General features: G+C 47.8%; 7 protein-coding genes and 1 non-coding gene across 8 annotated transcripts; 2 read left to right on the forward strand and 6 right to left on the reverse strand.

Annotated features, from left to right (window-relative positions):
* Nucleotides 1-114: 114 nt before the first annotated feature.
* On the reverse strand, nucleotides 115-3,805 carry F5Y00DRAFT_242957 (uncharacterized protein). Its single transcript, XM_048008593.1, has 2 exons — nucleotides 2,920-3,805; nucleotides 115-2,861 (listed from the first exon to the last, which is right to left on the reverse strand). The coding sequence occupies exons 1-2, from the start codon at nucleotides 3,367-3,369 to the stop codon at nucleotides 447-449; spliced, it is 2,865 nt and encodes a 954-aa protein (XP_047862679.1). The 5' UTR covers nucleotides 3,370-3,805; the 3' UTR covers nucleotides 115-446.
* An 81-nt stretch (nucleotides 3,806-3,886) lies between these two features.
* Nucleotides 3,887-5,505, reverse strand: F5Y00DRAFT_242959 (3' exoribonuclease family, domain 1-domain-containing protein). The gene is made up of 2 exons (XM_048008594.1): nucleotides 5,303-5,505; nucleotides 3,887-5,247 (listed from the first exon to the last, which is right to left on the reverse strand). Exons 1-2 carry the CDS (start codon nucleotides 5,418-5,420, stop codon nucleotides 4,496-4,498), a joined length of 870 nt encoding a protein of 289 aa, XP_047862680.1. The 5' UTR covers nucleotides 5,421-5,505; the 3' UTR covers nucleotides 3,887-4,495.
* Nucleotides 5,506-6,968: 1,463 nt separating this feature from the next.
* Nucleotides 6,969-8,618, reverse strand: F5Y00DRAFT_242962 (NAD(P)-binding protein; the record flags this gene model as incomplete). Its single annotated transcript, XM_048008595.1, has 4 exons — nucleotides 7,786-8,618; nucleotides 7,296-7,605; nucleotides 7,164-7,219; nucleotides 6,969-7,112 (listed from the first exon to the last, which is right to left on the reverse strand). The coding sequence occupies exons 1-4, from the start codon at nucleotides 8,220-8,222 to the stop codon at nucleotides 6,971-6,973; spliced, it is 945 nt and encodes a 314-aa protein (XP_047862681.1). The 5' UTR covers nucleotides 8,223-8,618.
* Nucleotides 8,619-8,673: 55 nt separating this feature from the next.
* F5Y00DRAFT_t118 lies at nucleotides 8,674-8,756 on the reverse strand. Its single transcript has one exon. It is a non-coding gene; the product is annotated as a tRNA-Gln (tRNA).
* Nucleotides 8,757-10,773: 2,017 nt separating this feature from the next.
* F5Y00DRAFT_271723 (Bicupin, oxalate decarboxylase/oxidase) lies at nucleotides 10,774-12,453 on the forward strand (the record flags this gene model as incomplete). Its single annotated transcript, XM_048012852.1, has 4 exons — nucleotides 10,774-10,841; nucleotides 10,894-11,430; nucleotides 11,497-11,791; nucleotides 11,857-12,453. 4 exons carry the CDS (start codon nucleotides 10,774-10,776, stop codon nucleotides 12,451-12,453), a joined length of 1,497 nt encoding a protein of 498 aa, XP_047862682.1.
* Nucleotides 12,454-13,195: 742 nt separating this feature from the next.
* F5Y00DRAFT_136772 (uncharacterized protein) lies at nucleotides 13,196-14,035 on the reverse strand. Its single transcript, XM_048004307.1, has 2 exons — nucleotides 13,658-14,035; nucleotides 13,196-13,601 (listed from the first exon to the last, which is right to left on the reverse strand). Exons 1-2 carry the CDS (start codon nucleotides 13,726-13,728, stop codon nucleotides 13,205-13,207), a joined length of 468 nt encoding a protein of 155 aa, XP_047862683.1. The 5' UTR covers nucleotides 13,729-14,035; the 3' UTR covers nucleotides 13,196-13,204.
* Nucleotides 14,036-16,408, reverse strand: F5Y00DRAFT_136771 (XPG domain containing-domain-containing protein). The gene is made up of 2 exons (XM_048004306.1): nucleotides 15,998-16,408; nucleotides 14,036-15,942 (listed from the first exon to the last, which is right to left on the reverse strand). The coding sequence occupies exons 1-2, from the start codon at nucleotides 16,222-16,224 to the stop codon at nucleotides 14,343-14,345; spliced, it is 1,827 nt and encodes a 608-aa protein (XP_047862684.1). The 5' UTR covers nucleotides 16,225-16,408; the 3' UTR covers nucleotides 14,036-14,342.
* Nucleotides 16,409-16,720: 312 nt separating this feature from the next.
* F5Y00DRAFT_242967 (phosphoribosyl pyrophosphokinase) lies at nucleotides 16,721-19,286 on the forward strand. The gene is made up of 3 exons (XM_048008596.1): nucleotides 16,721-17,018; nucleotides 17,150-17,297; nucleotides 17,399-19,286. Exons 1-3 carry the CDS (start codon nucleotides 16,767-16,769, stop codon nucleotides 18,661-18,663), a joined length of 1,665 nt encoding a protein of 554 aa, XP_047862685.1. The 5' UTR covers nucleotides 16,721-16,766; the 3' UTR covers nucleotides 18,664-19,286.
* The last annotated feature ends 37 nt before the right edge of the window (nucleotides 19,287-19,323 follow it).

The following is a 19,323-nucleotide window of genomic DNA, read 5'->3' on the forward strand; positions in this document are numbered from 1 at the left end:
CCAACCCGGGTCCCCCCCAACCCCAACACAACCACCTCCTTAACATTAAAAAATAAAAAACAAAAAAACACCAAAAAACCCCACATGGGTGTTTTCCCCCCCCCCCCCCCCCCCCCCCTCTCGCTACAACATGATTGCCCTCATCGCTTCATATTCATCTCCATCATGTTCCTCATCCGTATCGCTATTCCAATCCGACATCTTAGAACTAATCATAGGGAACTGATTCTACAGAAAGGTTTCAAAGGTCAAGTTCACCTCGACGCAGGTTCTAATGAGTCGCCGTGCGATTTTTAAACTCGGGTAATCTCTCACAGAGGACAATGCGGAATGATGCTGATTGCTAAACGACGAATGCAGAAGGACTTTCGTGTCGTACGAGTGGGTCGAGAACCGATGGGGTATTACAGACAAAGAGCCCGCTAGCACGTATCGCAGCTCGGTCGTCAGGGTACGTATATGCGGCTAAAGCTGACGACTTCCCTGCGGCAGCAGACACACTTGTCGAAGTTGTTCATTGCCAAGGTAACACGGCACTCGTCACAGAGGCTGAGACAGCGACATGGCCATACAATGATTTTGCGGGGGGCTGAGTGGCATACGACACACTGAGGCCCGCCCCTGTCGTCGTCACTGTTGTTGCCATCTTGTAGTTCACTTTCACGCGCGGCTTCGGTCCGCCTCGTAATGATCAGGTCCTCGAGGAGCTCGGCCTCCTCCTCGTCCGAGAGCTTGCCTTTACTAGGCCGCTGTGGGAAGAAGAGGCGCCCCCGCTGGTTTTGCTGCATGCGTGCGTACTTAGAGCGCGTGATAATCTGATCGCTACTTAGGTGGGCGGCGAGGGCATGGGCTTCGCGACGCTCCTCTGGGCTTCTAGGATGAAGCAGCCTAGCAAGATCACCTATGGCTAAGGGCTGGTCAAAAGGAGTTGTCTCCCGGGAAAGCGAGAAGCGCTGAGATGCTTGTGTGGGCGTCCTCTGGCCGTCGTTTTCCTCGAATTCATCCTCATCAACCCACTGGCTCTGCTGATCTTCATCGCCAGCGACACTATATATCATGCTCGTCGTATCCCAATCACTGCCGTTTTCATCCGGCTCAAAATCGCCGCTCGTATCCACGGACCCCCATAAGTCACCGTGCTTCCACGCATTGTATAATCTTTTGTCTAGTTCTTCATCCGGCATATTAGCTGTCTCGGGGGCCATCCTGAGACGTCTTCGTACTTCGGCCTCCACGTCAGCAGTCTCGTCATTATAGAGCCTATTGCTCCTCCTATTTCGACCCAGCAGCAATGAATGTGCTTCTGCGGGGGGTCTTCTCTCGTCTTTATTATCCTGTTTCGGCCAGCGAGCAAGCCAGACTAGGATACGAGGCCGGGTTGTGATCCCGAGACGCGTTAGCGCCTTCAGAAGAAGCACCGCGCCCCATCGCAGCAGAAGCCTGTTGATGTTCATGATGAATTCCAAGGCTAGAAGCCAACGCGAACTACGCTCAGTGGCCCCAACTCCATCCCTAGCACGCTTTTCTCCGATACGCGTTTTGGGGATAGTCTGAGCTGCTCGTTCTCGCGCATATCCACTTGACGCTCCAAGCTGCCCGTCCTTGATTGGCACCAATCCGATAGCTCCGACGGAATCGTATCGGGAAGCACCCAAACCTGATCCTGCCCACTGAATGCGTATAGACTCGAGCTCCCTTAGCCTTTCTTCTTCAAGCCATGTACGGTTTTTCAAGTTGATGCTCCGATCTTCGTTTAGATAGACGGCTTCACTCGCCATCGTGATGACACTAAAACCTGTCCGAAGCAGTGCCGTATAGAAGTCCATTTCTCGTGAAATCCGGATATCGGAGAGCGAAATATTCGCTTGCATATTCTCATGCGCGAGCGCCAATCGTTCTCGGAACGACAAGACCCGTCCATTGACGTTCCACCGATCCGGGGGCTGCATCGCCGAAAGGACCAAAGCAATAGCATATATGGCAAGGCACGCGAGCGTGCCCATGAATACCAGAAGATGGGGGATAAAACCTATAATACAGACGGTAGGAAACCTAAAAAGACCCATGGTTGACGGACTGTCGACGGAGAAATCTAAAGCTTCTATCACGATGCTTCCCATAAAGCAGATGGCCCAAAACCCGGTACTAACTAATCGGTACCGGCTCTGTAAATTAAAGACACCTAAGACGTGGCTAGTAATATGGCTCATGGCAGAGAGGAAAGCCACTAGAAGGACTTCGGGGGGTGTATTGACCCTTTTCATTATCATGGATCTGGAGACGGCGATGCTGGCCCCTGAAGCCTGTTGGAACGTCACATTGGAACTACTACCACTCGAAAATAAACCCCAGCCGAGTTGGTTGCTAATAGCGGCGTCGGCCTCGGCAAAGGCCAGGGAGTGCTCGAAAAGGGTCATGCCGGTCTCGACAGCCACTTGACGTCCTTGCACTGCGCATGAAATGGTCTCCAGGAAATGACTTAGGCATAGAGTCCCGAAAAGGGGCCACAGTAGAGACAAGGAGCCATGTAACTCATTTGAATAATCGTGGTTGCTTGGAGGGACCATCTCAACAGCACGACAGCTGTCATAATCGGTGGCGCCCAAAAGGAAGACTGTACTGAGCCCATGCAAATATGTAGAGGGTTGTGCGAACATGAGGTCTGATGTTTTGCTGGCGTTACCCCAGCGCATCTCGGCGAAATCGGGCGAAGTTTGGCACTGGATGGACTGTAGGAGTTGCCGAGCTTGGTATGTGAAGAGAATGATAGGTAGGAAGCGGAGAAAGAGCCGAACGGGCCATGTCAGATACAACCTTCTTCGCGAAGCTGCAAATATATGTGTACGGTTCAATATGATAGCCTGCAACAGTGCTAGACGTTAGAAATCGGTTCAACGTCAAAATCGGAGGGAAACAGACCATCGCAATACAGCAGAGCGCCCACTTGCTTGTAGCATAGCTAAAGACGCTACCTAAACCCTTGGTTCCATCGGCCGAGAACTTGGAGACCAATACAGCGGGATCCTGATCTTCATTTTCTAATACTTCTGCTACATTGGCGGCAGCTTCGGAAGCTTGGGTAAGCATATGGGCGGCGGCAGTCGTCGAAAGAAAAAAGTCGGATGTCGTTGGGTCGGCTATCACTCGTTGCCCAAAGCCATCCACGGCATCGGGAAAGGATATAATGCCAAGCTTGGTTAACATCCTAGGCCCAGCAAGAATCAGGTCCTCAAGCGACGGTGCGAATCTGGTTACGTTATTGACGGAATACCTGAGGTGCTGGGCCGTCCAAGAAGTAAAATTATGCCAGATGCTTGAATTATCAAGGGGCGTAGGTGCCGGGACGGCGGTCGCGCCTGGAGAAGCCATTTAGCTGGGGAGGTTTATCTGGGGTATGCGAGAAGGCGGCCAATAACTCCGAATCGCCCGCGACGAGATCTGACTTAGGCACGTTGCTTCCAATCAGAGAGGACAGTAATTAGGTCATTCAGAAGCTCCGAAACACTGGAATTAGCCAATGCATACTTGCTGCGAACACATGACGACTTCCCGTCATGCGTACATTTGTTTTGAGATGTCGTGGGTTCCTTTTAAAATTTACATATATATATGGGGTAAATGTGTATGTATAGAAGGAGGTATGTAAGTTTTAAGTTAGTCTTAAAGAGACGATGTCCGAAATGTTCCAGAATCTAGACAAGGTTCAACGGCTATCAATAAGCGGCGCTCCTGCCATCACACCTTAACATCAGGTAAATTAGCGGGTAGGTGCATATCTTAGAGTGCAGGTGCCCGCTGGTGAACGTCTTGGGTGTTCGTACATATACATCATGGGTACCTAACCCAATACCTATGTATACCTAACAACATTAGGTAATCCCAGAAGTGCCAAAAATAGATTCTGGTCAACTTATATAGGTTAGGTACCTAGCTACCTAAACCTACCTATCTATCGAAGTTGATGTACGGATTATTAGGTAGTTATTGATAGCTACCTCTTAAGAGTGCTTCTTATATTTATTATAGACATTAGTTCATGAATAGCTCTACTTCGTATACCACCGCGCCTATGTATATTTTAGCCTCGGTATACCTAAAACGCTAGCGCGCAGGTAAGAGACGCTTGAGAGCTCTAGCAGCTCAGTTATTCACGCCAATGTCCATACGATCCACTTCCTTCACCGATTCGCAATAACCACAGGTAACGGGTTATTTGTGCCGACGTCTTTAGTTTTTGCCGCCTGTCGTCGTGACATGCCCTTTCCTTCCAGGAGGCCCTGTTAAGTTGCTACACTATTAACAGTATGTAACAGACGTCGTAGGAATTTATGTAGGTGAGAATGGCTTCTTCCCGGGAAGTTATACTCCCAACTCGATATTTCATCATCACCTAGCCAGCCCAGCATAGGGGTTTCTATCGTATCCCTGAAGTCACCTCTTAATCCGGATCCACATCCGCCAGTTGGTAGATACTCCATAGCATGAATAGTTTAGCTTAAGAGGCATTTTTTCCTTGACCAACTGTCTCATTTAAAGCCTGGATGAGGACGCGGTTCGCATTGCGGCATGCCACAAGGCTTTGCTCAATCATTTTGTTGTAGAGCATAGCGTCCGCAGAAGGCAGTTGACCCTTGAACCAGACGTTGGTTACTTCATCCCTTGTCGGTAGGTATGCGACGCAACACGCTGCAAATATCTTGTGATACGAGGCAACATCCGGATCAAGGACGATACTTGGCTGGCTCTTCTCGTCCTGAGCTGCTAAAGCCGCAACGCCTCCTGCGACGGTATCCACGCAGTCGATGCCGGCATCCGCAATAGCCGCAGAGGCAACAGTTATACAGCCACTTAAGACATTCATCATGTCCCAACCTTCGTCTCTATCGTAATCGGGGGAGTCGCGATTCTGGTCTCCTTCAATTATGGTGACGATAATATCGACACCACTTTTAGGCCAACGATCCGCGATAATTGCGCCTCGTAATGCTGTTTCCAGATGAACTCCGAGATCCCTCTCACTCGAATCGCGTAGGTAACCTCGTCTTTGTCTCGTCGCGAAAGGTGCATATTTGACGTGCGTCGAAAGGATGATATGAGGAGAGAAAGGCGCTGATCGCGGAAGTGCTCGAGGCCCATGGACAGTGCAGGTAAGCTTCAAGCTCGTACCTGAAGGACGGATCGCAAATGGGTCTTCGATTTCCAGATATGCAGAGCCTGAAGCTGAGGGAGTAACTCCTGTTTTCAGAACTAAACGCAATTCGGATTAGAAAGCTAATACGTACACGAAGACGAGACTACTTACAGATCTTTCGAACGGCATTATCGCCCGGACGCTTTGCTACCCTTTTCCCTTGAGGCGTATCGTAGACGGGAGGAGTCGTTTGGCCTACTGGACCATTAATCCGTCTCCGATCAGCCATGGTGGAAAAGTTATAGCGCTCCTAGGTGTCTTGTTGCTAAGAAGCTTCAGATGTCGAGCTTGCAGAAAGCTCAGTAGCACTGAAAATTCAATGCAACCTTGAGCGCAAAATTGCCCCACCATTGGACATACCCACTAACCCCGCGAATCCCTGCACCTGCACCTGCTTGAAGCACTGACCAATCGGTCATTGATTTTCCGCCCTCCGAAGTTTTTTTCGAACCCAACCTCAAAACCGAAATTTCTTTCTTCGCACCCTCTTAAAAAATTGCAAGCAAGAACTTGATGTTCAACCACCTAATGTCTACAAGCAAGATAGCCAGCCATGGTCGTCATGGATTTACAACCTAGACTTGAGAAGCAGTCCTAATGAGATTTCGCATTACATTGGGCGATGGTATGCAAGACGACTTTACTTGGTAAATCTAAGTCCACCGTCGCTGATGGTTGGAATCTCGAACTCGACCTCTGCAAATATTTTGGTAAGTTCTATTTACCTTTCCTTTTCGACCCCTAGAGAGACTTTTCTTTCTTAGTAGGTCATTCTGCTACTGATGAATTCAATTCCACTGTTCTCCGCGACCACCTGAGCAATTGAACAAACATGCACTACCATCTGAAGCATGAATCAGCCATTGTAATTGTCATTATTATCTCTGGTTCTCTGACTAATTGTCGTCTTAGGAAAATAGTACTCAGCCGCTTGGATTCTAACAGCAATCGCGACCATTAATATACAGTTAAGGTAAGCAGCTTCTGAAGTTATTTTTATTGTTATTCTTGTCCATGATGAATCCTTTTTTATCAGTTCTGCTTCTGAAAAGCTGTGATGATACCCATATACCAAAAATTTATTCTGATTAAATACCCTCTATATTCTTCTTGAGTCTTGAAAATAGCACAAGCTAACAGAGAAGTAGTTCATAGTAAAGCCGTATCCTGGACTTGATCTCCGATATAACCAGCCTACAACCATAGTGTGTTAATGTGTTAAATGTAAGTTACGATATACTTCCTTACGCGGTGCGTTCTGTCATGATGAAAACTGTTTATCCATTCAACTATCTCACATCGAGTCGAGCCTCCCTCCCGCACCATAGCCTATCCTTCTGGATATGCGAGGATTGGTTGTGGAGTTGTCCATTGGCAACCCGGCTTTCTGCTAGGGTTTGTCGGATGTCATGATTGCTTCAGTGCTTTTGACTTCTGTGTTTCGTCTTGAGGCATAGATTTCGAATGCCGATTCGAGTGAATGAGTAAACTGGTTGTCTGAACTCATTTACGCACAAGCTACCTTGTAGTTTAGGATATCGTGCATAGTCCCCGCTGACTTTTCTCAGCATTAGATGCATATGGAACCCAGTTAAACCCATGTTGCCCAATCGAGTTATGGATGAGGTCTATCGTAGAGTTCTTATCTTTTAAGCCATAAGGTAAGGCGTATGGTTTGGATCCAAACGTATTATTATGGTGTGTTCGCCCTTGGCACTGCTTCGTTCTCTTCCCGTGAAGTTTGTTAGATAAAATATAAATCTTGAATTATCTAAATGTCTATGATTTCTTGTGAATTACAAAAGGACTGGCTTGGTGGTTAGGGAATATAAGGGTGTCCGCTACTATGACATTTTCCCTCCTGCCAGCAGCAAATACGATAACCTCGGCAATATCATCAGGTGTTAGAGGTTCGCCTCCGCTAGTTGGAATATCAGTATATGTGATCACTCAGTCGAATGTGATTACTTACGCATAGACAGCATCAGCCTTGCTCTTGTCGCCGTAGTATCGAACAAGAGAGAATTCCTAGGAGATCAGCATATTAGCGCCGGAACAGCCGCATCTATCACCACCATTGAGTGGGGGGGAATGTTCAATATACCGTCTCGACTTGGCCGGGATCGACCTCAATGACACGGACGCGCGAGGCGACAAGCTCCTTGCGCAAGGAATCGGTGAAGCTGCGAACGGCAGCCTTGGTCGCGCAGTAAATACCGCCGCCCGGGTAGGGCTCACGGCCGGCGATGCTGCCAACATTGATAATATCTCCATGGCCACCGTCGGGTCGCTTAAGGAAGATGGGTAGTACAGCTTGAGTCAGGTTGATCAGGCCCGTGACGTTGGTCGCGAACATGATATTAATGTCTTCCTCGGCGATCTCAGGGGCGCGTGCTACACCTTTGACGAGGCCGCTGGTTTTATGGCGGTTAGTTAATGGGCGCAAAGTTGCTTCCATATATATCAAATAACTACTGAATATATAATCCACGTTTATCTCTCATTTTTATTCTTATTATACCTGGCTTGAATCTAACCCCAGCTGTGCTCCATAGGCGTCATCACCTCGTTCAAAAATGAAAACAGACACTTACGCATTATTCACTAGTACGTCGATATCGCGAAATTCCTCCGGCAGGCCGGCAACAAAGCCGCGGACCTCATCGGCGTTGCTCACATCGAGCTTGACGGGCAGGACGCGGACGCCAGAGCCGACCTCTTTTGCGATGTCGTCGGCGAGCTGACGCAAATTCTCAATGCGACGCGCCGTGACGACGAGCTTCAGGTCCTTAGGCGAGGTCCGCGCAAACTCGAGCGCAGTACTACGCCCAATGCCCGACGACGCACCAGTAATCACGATGGTCTTGCCCTCAAGGCGCTTTGCTACAGCTGAGGACATGGCGCTTCTCCTGACGAGGCTTATGTGGTGGTGGTTATGAAGGGGTCGTAAGAGAGTTGCTCTTGGAGAAGACGAGAGTGCGAAGTGTCCTAGATGCCGAAGCGTGGAGAAACCTGTTCGCAGGATGGGCATAAGGTAGTCAATCTCAAGTAGAAATGTCAAACGTCAAGGGGAATAGAAAAAGGTGCGAGCTCTATGAAGTAGACTCAGTGTAAGTGGTGTAAGGTGCCGAATAGCAGCGATGATGTGCTCAACCCCACCATAGCTAGTTCCTACTGCCCCGCCGTTTACAGCTTCCGTATCGGAACCCCTCGGTTGAGCTAACGCCGTCCTTTATGTTAGTTGGTAAGCTTCGGAATTTGACATTGTAGAATTCGATAGCATAAGGTTGCTCTTAAGAAGCACACTTTACATATCGAACATTTAAAAGTGTAATAGGGGTAAAGACACAAAAATTATATTATTAAATACTTGCCAAACAGAAGAATTATTCAGGTAGTTAGAAGAAATATGAATTAAAATTTAAAGTTTATCATAAGCGATAAAATTAAGGAATGATGCAAAAAGTTAAGTTATGCTTGAAAGGCCCCGCCGAGGATTGAACTCAGGTCTCAGGAAATTTGTACGAATCAAAATCCTGCGTGCTAACCACTACACTACGCGGCCGATGGAAAGTTGCTACTAAAGCGCGGTTATGTACTAAGCAAAGGGCCTTACGTAATGTAGAGCTTCTTCCTAGTTCAAACAGCTCCACTAACGCCTCAATACTATCGACAAGAACAATCAAGTGGATCAAGTTTACTCTCTCCTCCAAGGGGCCTTGGTTTTTCGGCGTACTGATGGAAATAACCATTATACCTCGACAGTCATCTCTACGTGCACTTAGACTATCATAATCCTTCCTCGTGGCCTATGGGTTCTTGGCTAGGAGGTAGGCCCGTGAAACTTGATCGGCAATGAGGTATATTGCAAGGTACTAATTACAGAACAAAAGACAGCGAAGTCAAATAAAAGGCCCAGTAATGAGGAAACCGATATCTAGATTGATCTACAAATGTAGCCGTATACGCGGCAAGAACGCGATTAGAGAAAAAGTCGATACACCATAATTAGAAGTCTTAACAACTCTTTACACGATGATGGCGACTATATAAGAGAGGAGTAACAGCATAATGAGGACTTCCCGCCGGATTACTCCTATTAAGTGTTTACTCTAACTGTTCCATATTATAGTCGTGAACCTTGAGTTCTGAGCGGACCGGTGACCTTCGGCGGTAGCATCCCGGAGAAAATTACGCCTGAGGCCCGGCTTGGCGGTGTGCAAGCGAAGTCCTTAAGCCAACACGTAACGACGTTATCGCTAGGAACCTCCGGCTTGGCGGCAAGGCGTAGTCCAGGGAGCAGTTCGACGTGCTCGGCGAGCAGGTGTAGATTTACTTACCCAAGACACAAGTTAAGAGTTACCAGTTTCCAGTAGATTATGAAGTTTTGGCAAGGTTGAGTTAAGTGGTTTTAGTAGTTAAATCCTACGGGTTGATTGATACGTAGATGCGGTCCTAATTAATCAATCCTATAACATGGGGATTTTATTTCGGTTTACATCCGAGACTCCATACTTTCACCGTCTTTCCTTACTATCAAGGCGTATCACAAGGCAAGCAATTATTTATAAATTATCCTAGGATTAAATAGGCCAGATTTAGTCGAAACGGGTTTCGATTGAATGATGAACGAACGGTTGTGATGTCAATGTAGGGGATAGGTGCATTTCCTGGCTGTATCGCCGTCAGCATAGGCTCTTATTTCCGACCGACTTCAGCTGAGTGGGCAAGGCTTCGCAGCGGTGCAATCTACAGTGCCTATCGCGAATCATAATTTCAACTGGAAACCCCGAGATTCCGAGCTGGTGCATGGATGTGTGGGTGTATGTCAGCCAAAGCCAAATATGATATCTGAGCGCCGTCTTTTTGCCGTATTTCCGTGACACTCCTGTATCTTCTCCCATGTATTCGGATCGCGTATCAGCAAATGACCTAACCTGGTTCACATCGGCAATCCTTTTCCGGGAAGTCCTGTAATGCAGTTGACTACTTTCGGTGTCGCTCGGAATCGCTAGGGTTGAGGCTGCAGATTAGAAACCTTAACAAGGCATTCTGCAGCGGATCAGATTCGGCATCTTCTAATGGAAGGGTGGTAGGGTGGTAGGGTAAAGGCCTCACCGGCTGACCCATTACATTTGTGACCGGTAGGGTCTTTTGGGAGGAGGGACTGAGCCACCACCACGTGCGCGTCGTGGACGATGGTGAATACTATGCAGCTGGAGCGGAAATTACTATATTCAGGGGTACATCATACAGAAAGCTTGTTTTCTCATCACAACTACTAGACGACGGGTCTAGACTATGCGGTCACATCTCCGAGCTTTTAGTGTTGTTACCGGGGAAGGTTGCAGTAGGAACGTTGGACAATGCTCATGATGATGAGGTTGATTATGCGTCCACCGACGAAAGTTTGAACAATAACCATCAAGGGGAATCGAATATAAAGTCGTGCAGATTTCCCCTCTCCTGAACAAGTTATGAATCACCTTCCAGGGACAACAAGGAATCCTAGGCCACCACAAACCTTCTATTAATCTCTCAGCCGTATCAGCATTTCCCAGCAAGGTATATACTTTCTCAAGATGAAGTACTCAAAGACACTTGCAAGCGCTGGCCTGTTTCATCTGGCCCTTGGTCTTCCAAGACCTCAGTGAGTAGCATCTAGAACGTGTTATAGAGAAAAGCACTAACGCTTATTATAGGATGACATACGAGGATAATAAAGGGGATGTTGGTGGTATCGACGCGCCTATTCCAACTTACACCGGTGCGCCCGTAGGTGACCTCCGCGGCTCAACGAACCTTCAAGGAGGCATCGCATCACGCCCACCTGTAGACGGGGGCGACTCAGCCATCGTGGAGGATCCGCAGCTCGTGGGTGGCCAGGAAGCTGATGCCAAACTCGGTTTATACCTGGATTTTAATAGCGCCGAGTATCCTAATGGCCCACAGCCCATTCGTGGTGGTGAAGGGCAAACTGACCCTGGGCCGCGCACGTACGAGTATGAGAAGTTGAATCCTGATACCTACGCTCCACCTTCGACGGATAAAGGCACTGTGCCCCAAGCTATGTGGCCTCTCGGTCTAAGTCACAACCTTTTCGGTTCGGGCGAGGAATCCGGCTGGGCTCGACAGCAGAATCAAGCCGTACTGCCTGTTGCTACTCAGATGGCCGGCGTCGATATGCGTCTTGCACCGAATGCGTATCGAGAACTGCACTGGCATACTTCCGGTGAATGGTATGAAGCCCTCTACTTGTCTCTCGACTCTTAAGACTAGAAGCTAACATCTTGACCTGTAACTAGGGCCCTGGTCTTGAAAGGTTCGGTTCGCGTAGCTGCCCTCGACAGTGATGGGGCCACCTTCGTCGACGACGTCACGGCTGGCGATGTCTGGTTCTTCCCACAGGGTGTTCCTCATAGTTTACAGGCCTTACACGAAGGTGCCGAATTCTTGTTGATCTTCGACAGCGGTACTTTCTCCGAGACGGACACCTTCCTTGCTACCGAGATGCTTATGCGCACACCCGTATCTGTCTGGGCCAAGGATCTCCAGACCGACGTCAGCTCGTTCGATGACATCCCCGACGCAGAGAAATATGTGAGTTGCACCCTGGCCCCAATATAACCTAGAATCGCCGGAATGAAGTTAACCAAGCACGATAGATTTTCAACGGCACCCCTGCTCCGGCTAACATCTCAGAGCAAAATATCACGTCTTCAGCTGGCGCTCTCTGGGGCCCTTCTGGATACACTTACCATTGGTCACAACAGGAATTCCACAACACCACCGGCGGATCCGTCAAGATCCTAGACCCGGCAACCTTCCCCGTAGCAGAAATGTTCTCCGCCGCGCTCGTAGTCCTCGAGCCCGGCGCCATGCGCGAGGTACACTGGCACACCGAGAGCGACGAATGGTCGTACTTCCTACAAGGCTCCGCCCGCATCACCATCTACGCAGCCCCCGCCTCCTCGCAGACCTTCGACTTCACCGCCGGCGACGTCGGCTACATCCAGAAATCGGCCGGCCACTACATCGAGAACACGGGCACCGAAGACGTCATCTTCCTAGAGGTATTGCAGGCTAAGAAGTTCTCCGATATCAGCGCTGCCCAGTGGCTCGCGTTGACGCCGCGCCAGATCATCAAGGATACGCTCAACCTATCGGATGCGGTGCTGGATGCTATACCTAAAGAGAAGACTCTCATCAAGCCTGGAAATCCTAATATGACCGCTATCGCGGGTGGCGGCCAGAACTATTAGGGTGTCGGGAAGAGCGTTATTTAATACGCAGCTGTGAGCTTTTGAGAAAAGGAGTGCGTGGCCTGGTAAAGGTATTTAATATTTAAATGTTCAGAAGAATGGCTGGTTACTAGTCGATCATATGGACGTTGGAATTCCTATATTTTGTGTTAATATATCAGCGTGTTCTTCTTTAATATATGTTGAATCCTACCCACCACGATATAGGGTGATGCACACGACACTGTTACTTCGTATGATCGGAGCTGAATAGCTTCACAAGCATGCAACCTACAGCTGGCTAGTACCTGAAAAGTCAACTGGCAGAAACCCAGGCAACGAAATAACTACCTAAGGTACATTTGCTGAGGTACCTACCCACGAAGTAAAAGATATATATCTAAATTACAAACAATCCATCAACCGACGCCCCCCGCCCGGGCGACTTGAGGCCAGAGAAAACCCCACTGTGGTGTCTTATGCTGGACCATTCTTACGAATGTGACTTGACAGCAGATACCAAACGAAGCCGGTTTTTCGTAGGTCCTGGGTTCGAATCCCCTGCCCCTATCCGAGGGGATTCGAACCTGGGACTGAGCTTTTTGCTTTTTTTTATGATTCCTTTTTGCCGTTCTCTCTTTTTCACCCCTCTATTTTTTCTTCTTCTTTTTTCATTTTTTTCATTTCATTTTTCCCTCTTTTGTATATCCCCCCCTAACCTACTCCTTATTTATTCGCCTTCGTTCGCTCCCTAAGGAAGTCTGCTCAAATACTAGCCCTGAATCTCGCCAAAGAGCCCAGCCAAAGTCGCAAACTTAATAGAGAGGCTGCTAATAGGATACGTAGCAAGGTTCCAGACATCAGCTCCCCAACTACTCGTGTCGAAGATGGCGGCCCACCCACGAGGGTCATTTTCGGCAATTGTCGAAAAAAGACCAGCCCAGTGCGTAAGATCGGCAATTATCAATATCCCAATGTGTAGTTGCAACAGGCGCTTATTAGGCGGCGACGCAAGGAGAATGATTAGACCGTATAACATCATATTAAGAAGGTAGCCCGTGGCCATCGATGGCATGATTAGCGACGGGATAGGTAAAGCATTTTGTGCATTAGACGAAAGCTCAAATATGGGATGGCGCGAGGCATAATTTGTAAACATGCCATATGTTCTATACGTGTTAATCACGAGTATCTTATAAAAATATGAAAGAACTAGGAGACATACATCGCAACTGGTTCTAGATAGAGGAAGAATATGCGGGGAATAGTCGGAAGAAGAGACGCAGTTGTCGCCATTGTAGTATAGGTTTTCAGATACTAGAAGATATACTAGGCAAAATATATCGTCGGAGATGTGTAATTTATTGCTTGAACTTGTATGTTCTTGGTGATGGCGTGTCCCGAATCAAGACAAGAAAATACTACAGATGAGATTGGAAACGGGTAGAGAGAACTTTGGCGGCCAAACAGAAGTTCTTATAGACCTACCTTAGAACATAGCCTGAGAACCCGTTGGCAGTATTAACCACGACAAGGGTGGGGATATATGCAGCTTGTGTCTGTACCGTCGCGTTGCGGGATGGGGTCTTCACCGAGCCCCGCCTCACGATCCAGTCGCGTACTCAGGTGACTCGTTAGAGCCGAATAAAAGTGGTATTCGATAGGACCTCGGGGGTCTTGGCAGTCCGAGGCGACCCATACTCACTAACAACCTATGATCCTTCGCGTATAGTACTGCCAATAGAAGGTATGGATATTCTTAGATATAAACCAACCCTTGAGCTATATCGCCGATATCTTCTTTTCGTAAAGCCAATCCGTTTTCTTAACATCTTACCCGGTCGTCCCTTGTCACAGCACACTATGTACTTCATAACCACCACTAGAAGATTTGCTGTTTCGTCTTCCTATTAGTCATCGCTCTCTTGGCTGAGGATGGCGTAGGGGTTGATAGAGGGTGATGTTTTAATATCTCTTTGACGTCTTTTGCGCGCCAATAACTCGGAATCTTGCTTATGTCTTTTTCTGGGCCCTGTAGAATCCTCTGGAGGCTCTATTATTTCAATACTCGGTATTCCAAGCATGTCTGTGATGACTCGGAGTCCCTCCGCGTTACCGAAGTCAGATAGTAGATCAGACATATGTTCAATAGTAGGCCATTCTCCAATAAGAGGAAGTAATGTGAGACGGTCGTGTAATTGACGCGCTGGCGCTGGGAGATCTGGAGTCATAGAGACAACGACGTCTAAGATCTGTTTAGTTATCCTTAGCGAGTATAAGCAGGCTTGGGCTTGGGCTGTAAAATGTATCAAGTCCCACGAGTATTCCTCGAGAAATTTAGACCCGCTCATTATTTTGCTGATGAGTTCAGCTGATAGAGGGGAACGTTGTTCTGATGTGGACCATTCAATATCCTGATATACCGCAAACGCCAACCACCGCAACGAAGATGGCAAGGCCTCTGCTAGTTTGTTCAGTACTGTTACAAGTTGAGTACAATTTTCGACCGTCTCTTCGAGGCTAGGAATCTCAATTTGTCGCCCGGTTAATGTCGTCGATGGATCTAAGGTGCGATACTCGATAATTTTGCTATATCTTTGACATGTTAAGTTCTGGAGAATACTGTACCCTATTTGGCGAGCGTTTGTGCTACTTGTCCAAGCACTCTTCTTATCATGATTTTCAACCATGATTGGAAGGAATATGGAAAGTGTCTCTGGACCTCGCAATGTATTCTCATCTAATTCCGTAGATTTTGCCTCCATCTGCTCTAAAAGTAAAATCTGAATGACGACTTCTGATATTCTTGGGTCCAGGCCAGAGAGCATAGTAAGCACTGGATGGTGGCTTGGCATATATTCCTTTACTTCAAGCTCGTTTATAAAAGCTTGATACTCTGGGGAATGTAGCGTGTCTTCACGGCTGTCTCGAGCTTTCTGTACAGCTGCCTCGAAGCTCATCCAGCCCTTCTGCTTTTCAAAGGCAACGCGAGGCAGGCCACCAAGATTTGTTAAGCCTAGCCGGTCATTGATATCATGAAGCGAGATCTTCATTGCTACCATACCGGATTCCTTCGAGGTAGGATCGACTGGAACAACGTCCCAAATGAATGATACATATCCCTCAACCCCAAGATTTTGTATGAGTAAGTCGGAGTCGCTTGTCAGCAAAGTGCCACCATTCTCTCGAATATCTTGCGCACAGTACATATCAGCTTCTCCGGGGACAACTACGATCAGCGGACCCCAATCTTCGCTGGCGTTTAAAGCCTCAAGAACCGCTGGGACCATGAAGGGGGGTTTTGGTGATGCACCAGACGAAGATCGAGGGAATTGCCGTGTTAAGGTTGTATCGGCTCTTACATCTTTAAATGCGCTTTCTGGTGTTATAGGTGACCCGAATGGCTGGGAAGACACCAATGCTTTCATGCGCTGCGATTGGTCTAAGAGTCGCTCTCGTCTCACTTCCCACTTGCTTGGGGGTAAGTATCCATCAAAATATATCTTTCTCCTATCCACCAAATGTTAGTTATTGAGATGTCTAGTTCAGCCTTAAATCGACTTACACATTTACATTGTGGCCCTTCAATTCGTCAAGCCAGCCTATTACCATACGGCTAAGGAGGGAATATGGGGGATGACAGACAAATCCGCTTGTAGATGGCCGTTGGCGGCAAACTGCGTCAGAGATGCGGTGAACGAGAGCTGGCCCGTCAATAACGACGGTATCACCACTTAATGGTGAGAAGACCCCATATCGTTGTATGGCTTGGGTGAACCCACGAATACCCATCGCGAGACGATAAGCCTTGGGCTGATTTTCAATGTAAAGGATTTCCGCTGGTATCCCGAATTATTCATTATCTATATCGTATCACCTCATTTTGATATACGCGCCGTTATCAATCAATTCCGGATTTTGTTATTTATTAATCCGTAAATTGAAACGAAAAGCGTGAGCGAAGACGGGCCACTGCAGAAAGCTTCACTGAAGAGATAAGGACTGAAGATATAAGGCTGGTGGAGGTATCCAAGTTACTGCATACCTACATGTATCTATATCTGTAACTACATATATATGTCGGTATCGATATCTACGTCTCTAATGGGTAATGGGTCAAGATGCAGGACCAACCCCAAAAAATCTTTAAACCAATTAGAGCTTAACAAAGTCAATTGGACACAGATATTTGATATCCGCGTTCCAATAAGATTTTAGCCTAGCACCTGATATTTACGGCGCCTTCCGAGAAGTAAGGAACGAATCATAAAACAATAAAACGATAAAATGTAAATGTAAATTCAAAATGCCTTGGTTGCCGTGCATTCAGCCATATGCACCTAGTGGAGGCCCCGGTCAAATTAGGTCCATACTCTTTTTACTTCTTATCAAATCCCACCTATGACCCACATAAAACCATCTTTCTTCACTCCGCCACCAAAACTTTTCTTCCCTTTTCACCATCTAGGCACAGAATGCGAGGAACATTAGTATTCTCGGGCACGTCGTGCCCAGCTCTCACTGGCAAAATATGTGAGAACCTGGGCATGGCTCCGGCTGAGGCCGACCTGTCTCAATTTTCAAATGTGTGTTATCCTTCCCCAATGCCTCCAAGTCCAACGGCAAGTCCAACGGGCTAGGAAAAAAAAATAATAATAGGTTTGGGCAACGTTGTAACGGTAGAGCTGCCCACTGACCTTTCGATCACAACCTATAGGGCGAAACAAGCGTCCGAATTCTGACCAGTGTCCGAGACAAGGATGTCTTCGTTGTGCAATCCGGAAGCCCTACAATCAATGACACTATCATGGAATTGCTCATCATGATCTCCGCCTGTAAGGGTGGCTCTGCGAATAAGATCACCGGTGAGTTTCTCAAAGCCGCAGCGAGGAAAATATCCCTGGGTCATATCATAGACATGAATAGGGAGTACCTATTCTACTTGCTAACTACAAGACCTTCTCAGCTGTTCTCCCGTACTTCCCGTACAGCCGCCAGTCCAAGAAGAAATCACATCGGGGAGCCATTACCGCTCGGATGCTAGCAAATTTGCTTCACGTAGCTGGTGTCAAGCATGTTATCACCGTCGATTTACACGCCTCTCAGATGCAAGGATTCTTCAAGTGTCCTGTTGACAACCTACATGCCGAGCCCCTTATTGCACGCTGGATTCGATTGAACGTTCCTAATTGGAAGGAAGCTGTCGTTGTATCCAAGAATGCTGGTGGCACGAAGAGGGTAACCTCGTTGGCCGATGCGTTGAAACTCAACTTCGGATTAGTTACTACGGACCGCAAACGCGCTCCTAATATGTCCGCGAGTATGATTATGAACCGGCTCGATGGATGGGACAACCCCCCTGGCTACGTTAATGGCGTCCAGCGTTCAAGAGCTATTTCGGAAGATAGGGACTCGGATTGTAACGGCTCAGTAAGGTCATCGCGAGTCACTGGCGAATCTCATGGTTCTCCTAAACGTGCAGCTGCGCCTCCGCTGCGGACTAATAGTCTAACGCGGTCGCCTTATACACGTGCATATACGCCTTCTCAAACGTCTCCTATTGAGGAGTTGAAAGATGAAGAAGAAGAGAACGTTGATGAAGTTCAGGTCTATAACGACCAACGTGCTCCAGAAGTGACTCATGGAAGACTAGTCCAGGGCCACGTTGTAGCAGACGACTTCGAGTCGGCCCCTCAGTCAGATGCCAGTGCAGATGGGAGCCAATCTTATCAAGGCGGCGACGATGATCCTATGACCATGTCTCATGCTTCTTCTTTCTTCGCGCCCGAACCACATGCACTCGGCGGCTCGGGTGACGTCGAAGCGTCATCTGACGAGGAGGAAGAAAAACTCCGAGATCCCAAGATCGAGCATATGATCACACTGGTCGGCAATGTTAAGGACCGTCCAGTTCTGATTGTGGACGACATGATTGACAAAGCCGGTTCGTGGATTGCTGCGGCTGAGACGGTCGTTAAGCGAGGCAAAGCAAAGAAGGTATATTGCATGGCCACTCATGGAGTATTTGGAGCAGACTGTCTCGAGCAGCTGCAAGCTTGCGACTGTATCGATCAGATCATTGTAACCAACAGTTTTCCAATATCGGACCGGAGAGCTAAAAACTCAAGTAAGTTGGTCATTCTTGACCTTTCCTATCTGTTGGCCGAAGCTATTCGAAGAAACCACTACGGCGAGTCTATCTCGCCTCTGTTCCAGCATATGGCCGATTAGATAACCTGGAATGTTACGATTGTTATGAATTAAACTGCCATATGCTCGCAGTAGTGTATTATTCATAAAAAGGTTGATAGGTGAGGCTGCGGGTTATTCGGTATGGCGTCTGGTTGGAGGCGAAACATGGTCCTATTACGGCTTTTAGGAATCACGGCTAGCGTTATGCGATTGAATCAGATACCACATTAAGATTGTCACGACAGGTATGTTGTTCGATGGAGTGAGTCTCGCGTGCGATAAAACTATGCTCTCTGAACTGTTCCCCCTTTACACAATCCCCAGCGGTGCTATCCTCGGATAGCCAGGGCTTAACGTCCCTCTAGGACAAGCCTCTGAACGGAACGTTGGTAGATCAAACTGTCCCTTTTGGGACTTCACGATTATAGAAGGCCGGTCACTCAGATATTTCTTATCATGTCCGTTTCGACGGATAGTGGGTGTTTGGCAAGAGAACTTTTCGGACATGTCAGAATATTATATCTACCTAGGTTAGGTTAGGTATACTACTAAATATACTCAACCTAATCGCTATTATGCACCATATTACGAACGTTAAATATGTCCTAGTTTGTCATACCTGATCATGACGTCGTTGAGCAATATCCATAAGTGATTATCATGACCTTTGTCTGGGTCGACGAGGCCAAAACATGGTAA

The sequence above is a fragment of the Daldinia vernicosa genome (assembly GCF_022497035.1).
Source record: "Daldinia vernicosa strain CBS 139.73 unplaced genomic scaffold F5Y00scaffold_40, whole genome shotgun sequence".
In the NCBI taxonomy this organism is placed as follows: Eukaryota; Fungi; Ascomycota; class Sordariomycetes; order Xylariales; family Hypoxylaceae; genus Daldinia; species Daldinia vernicosa.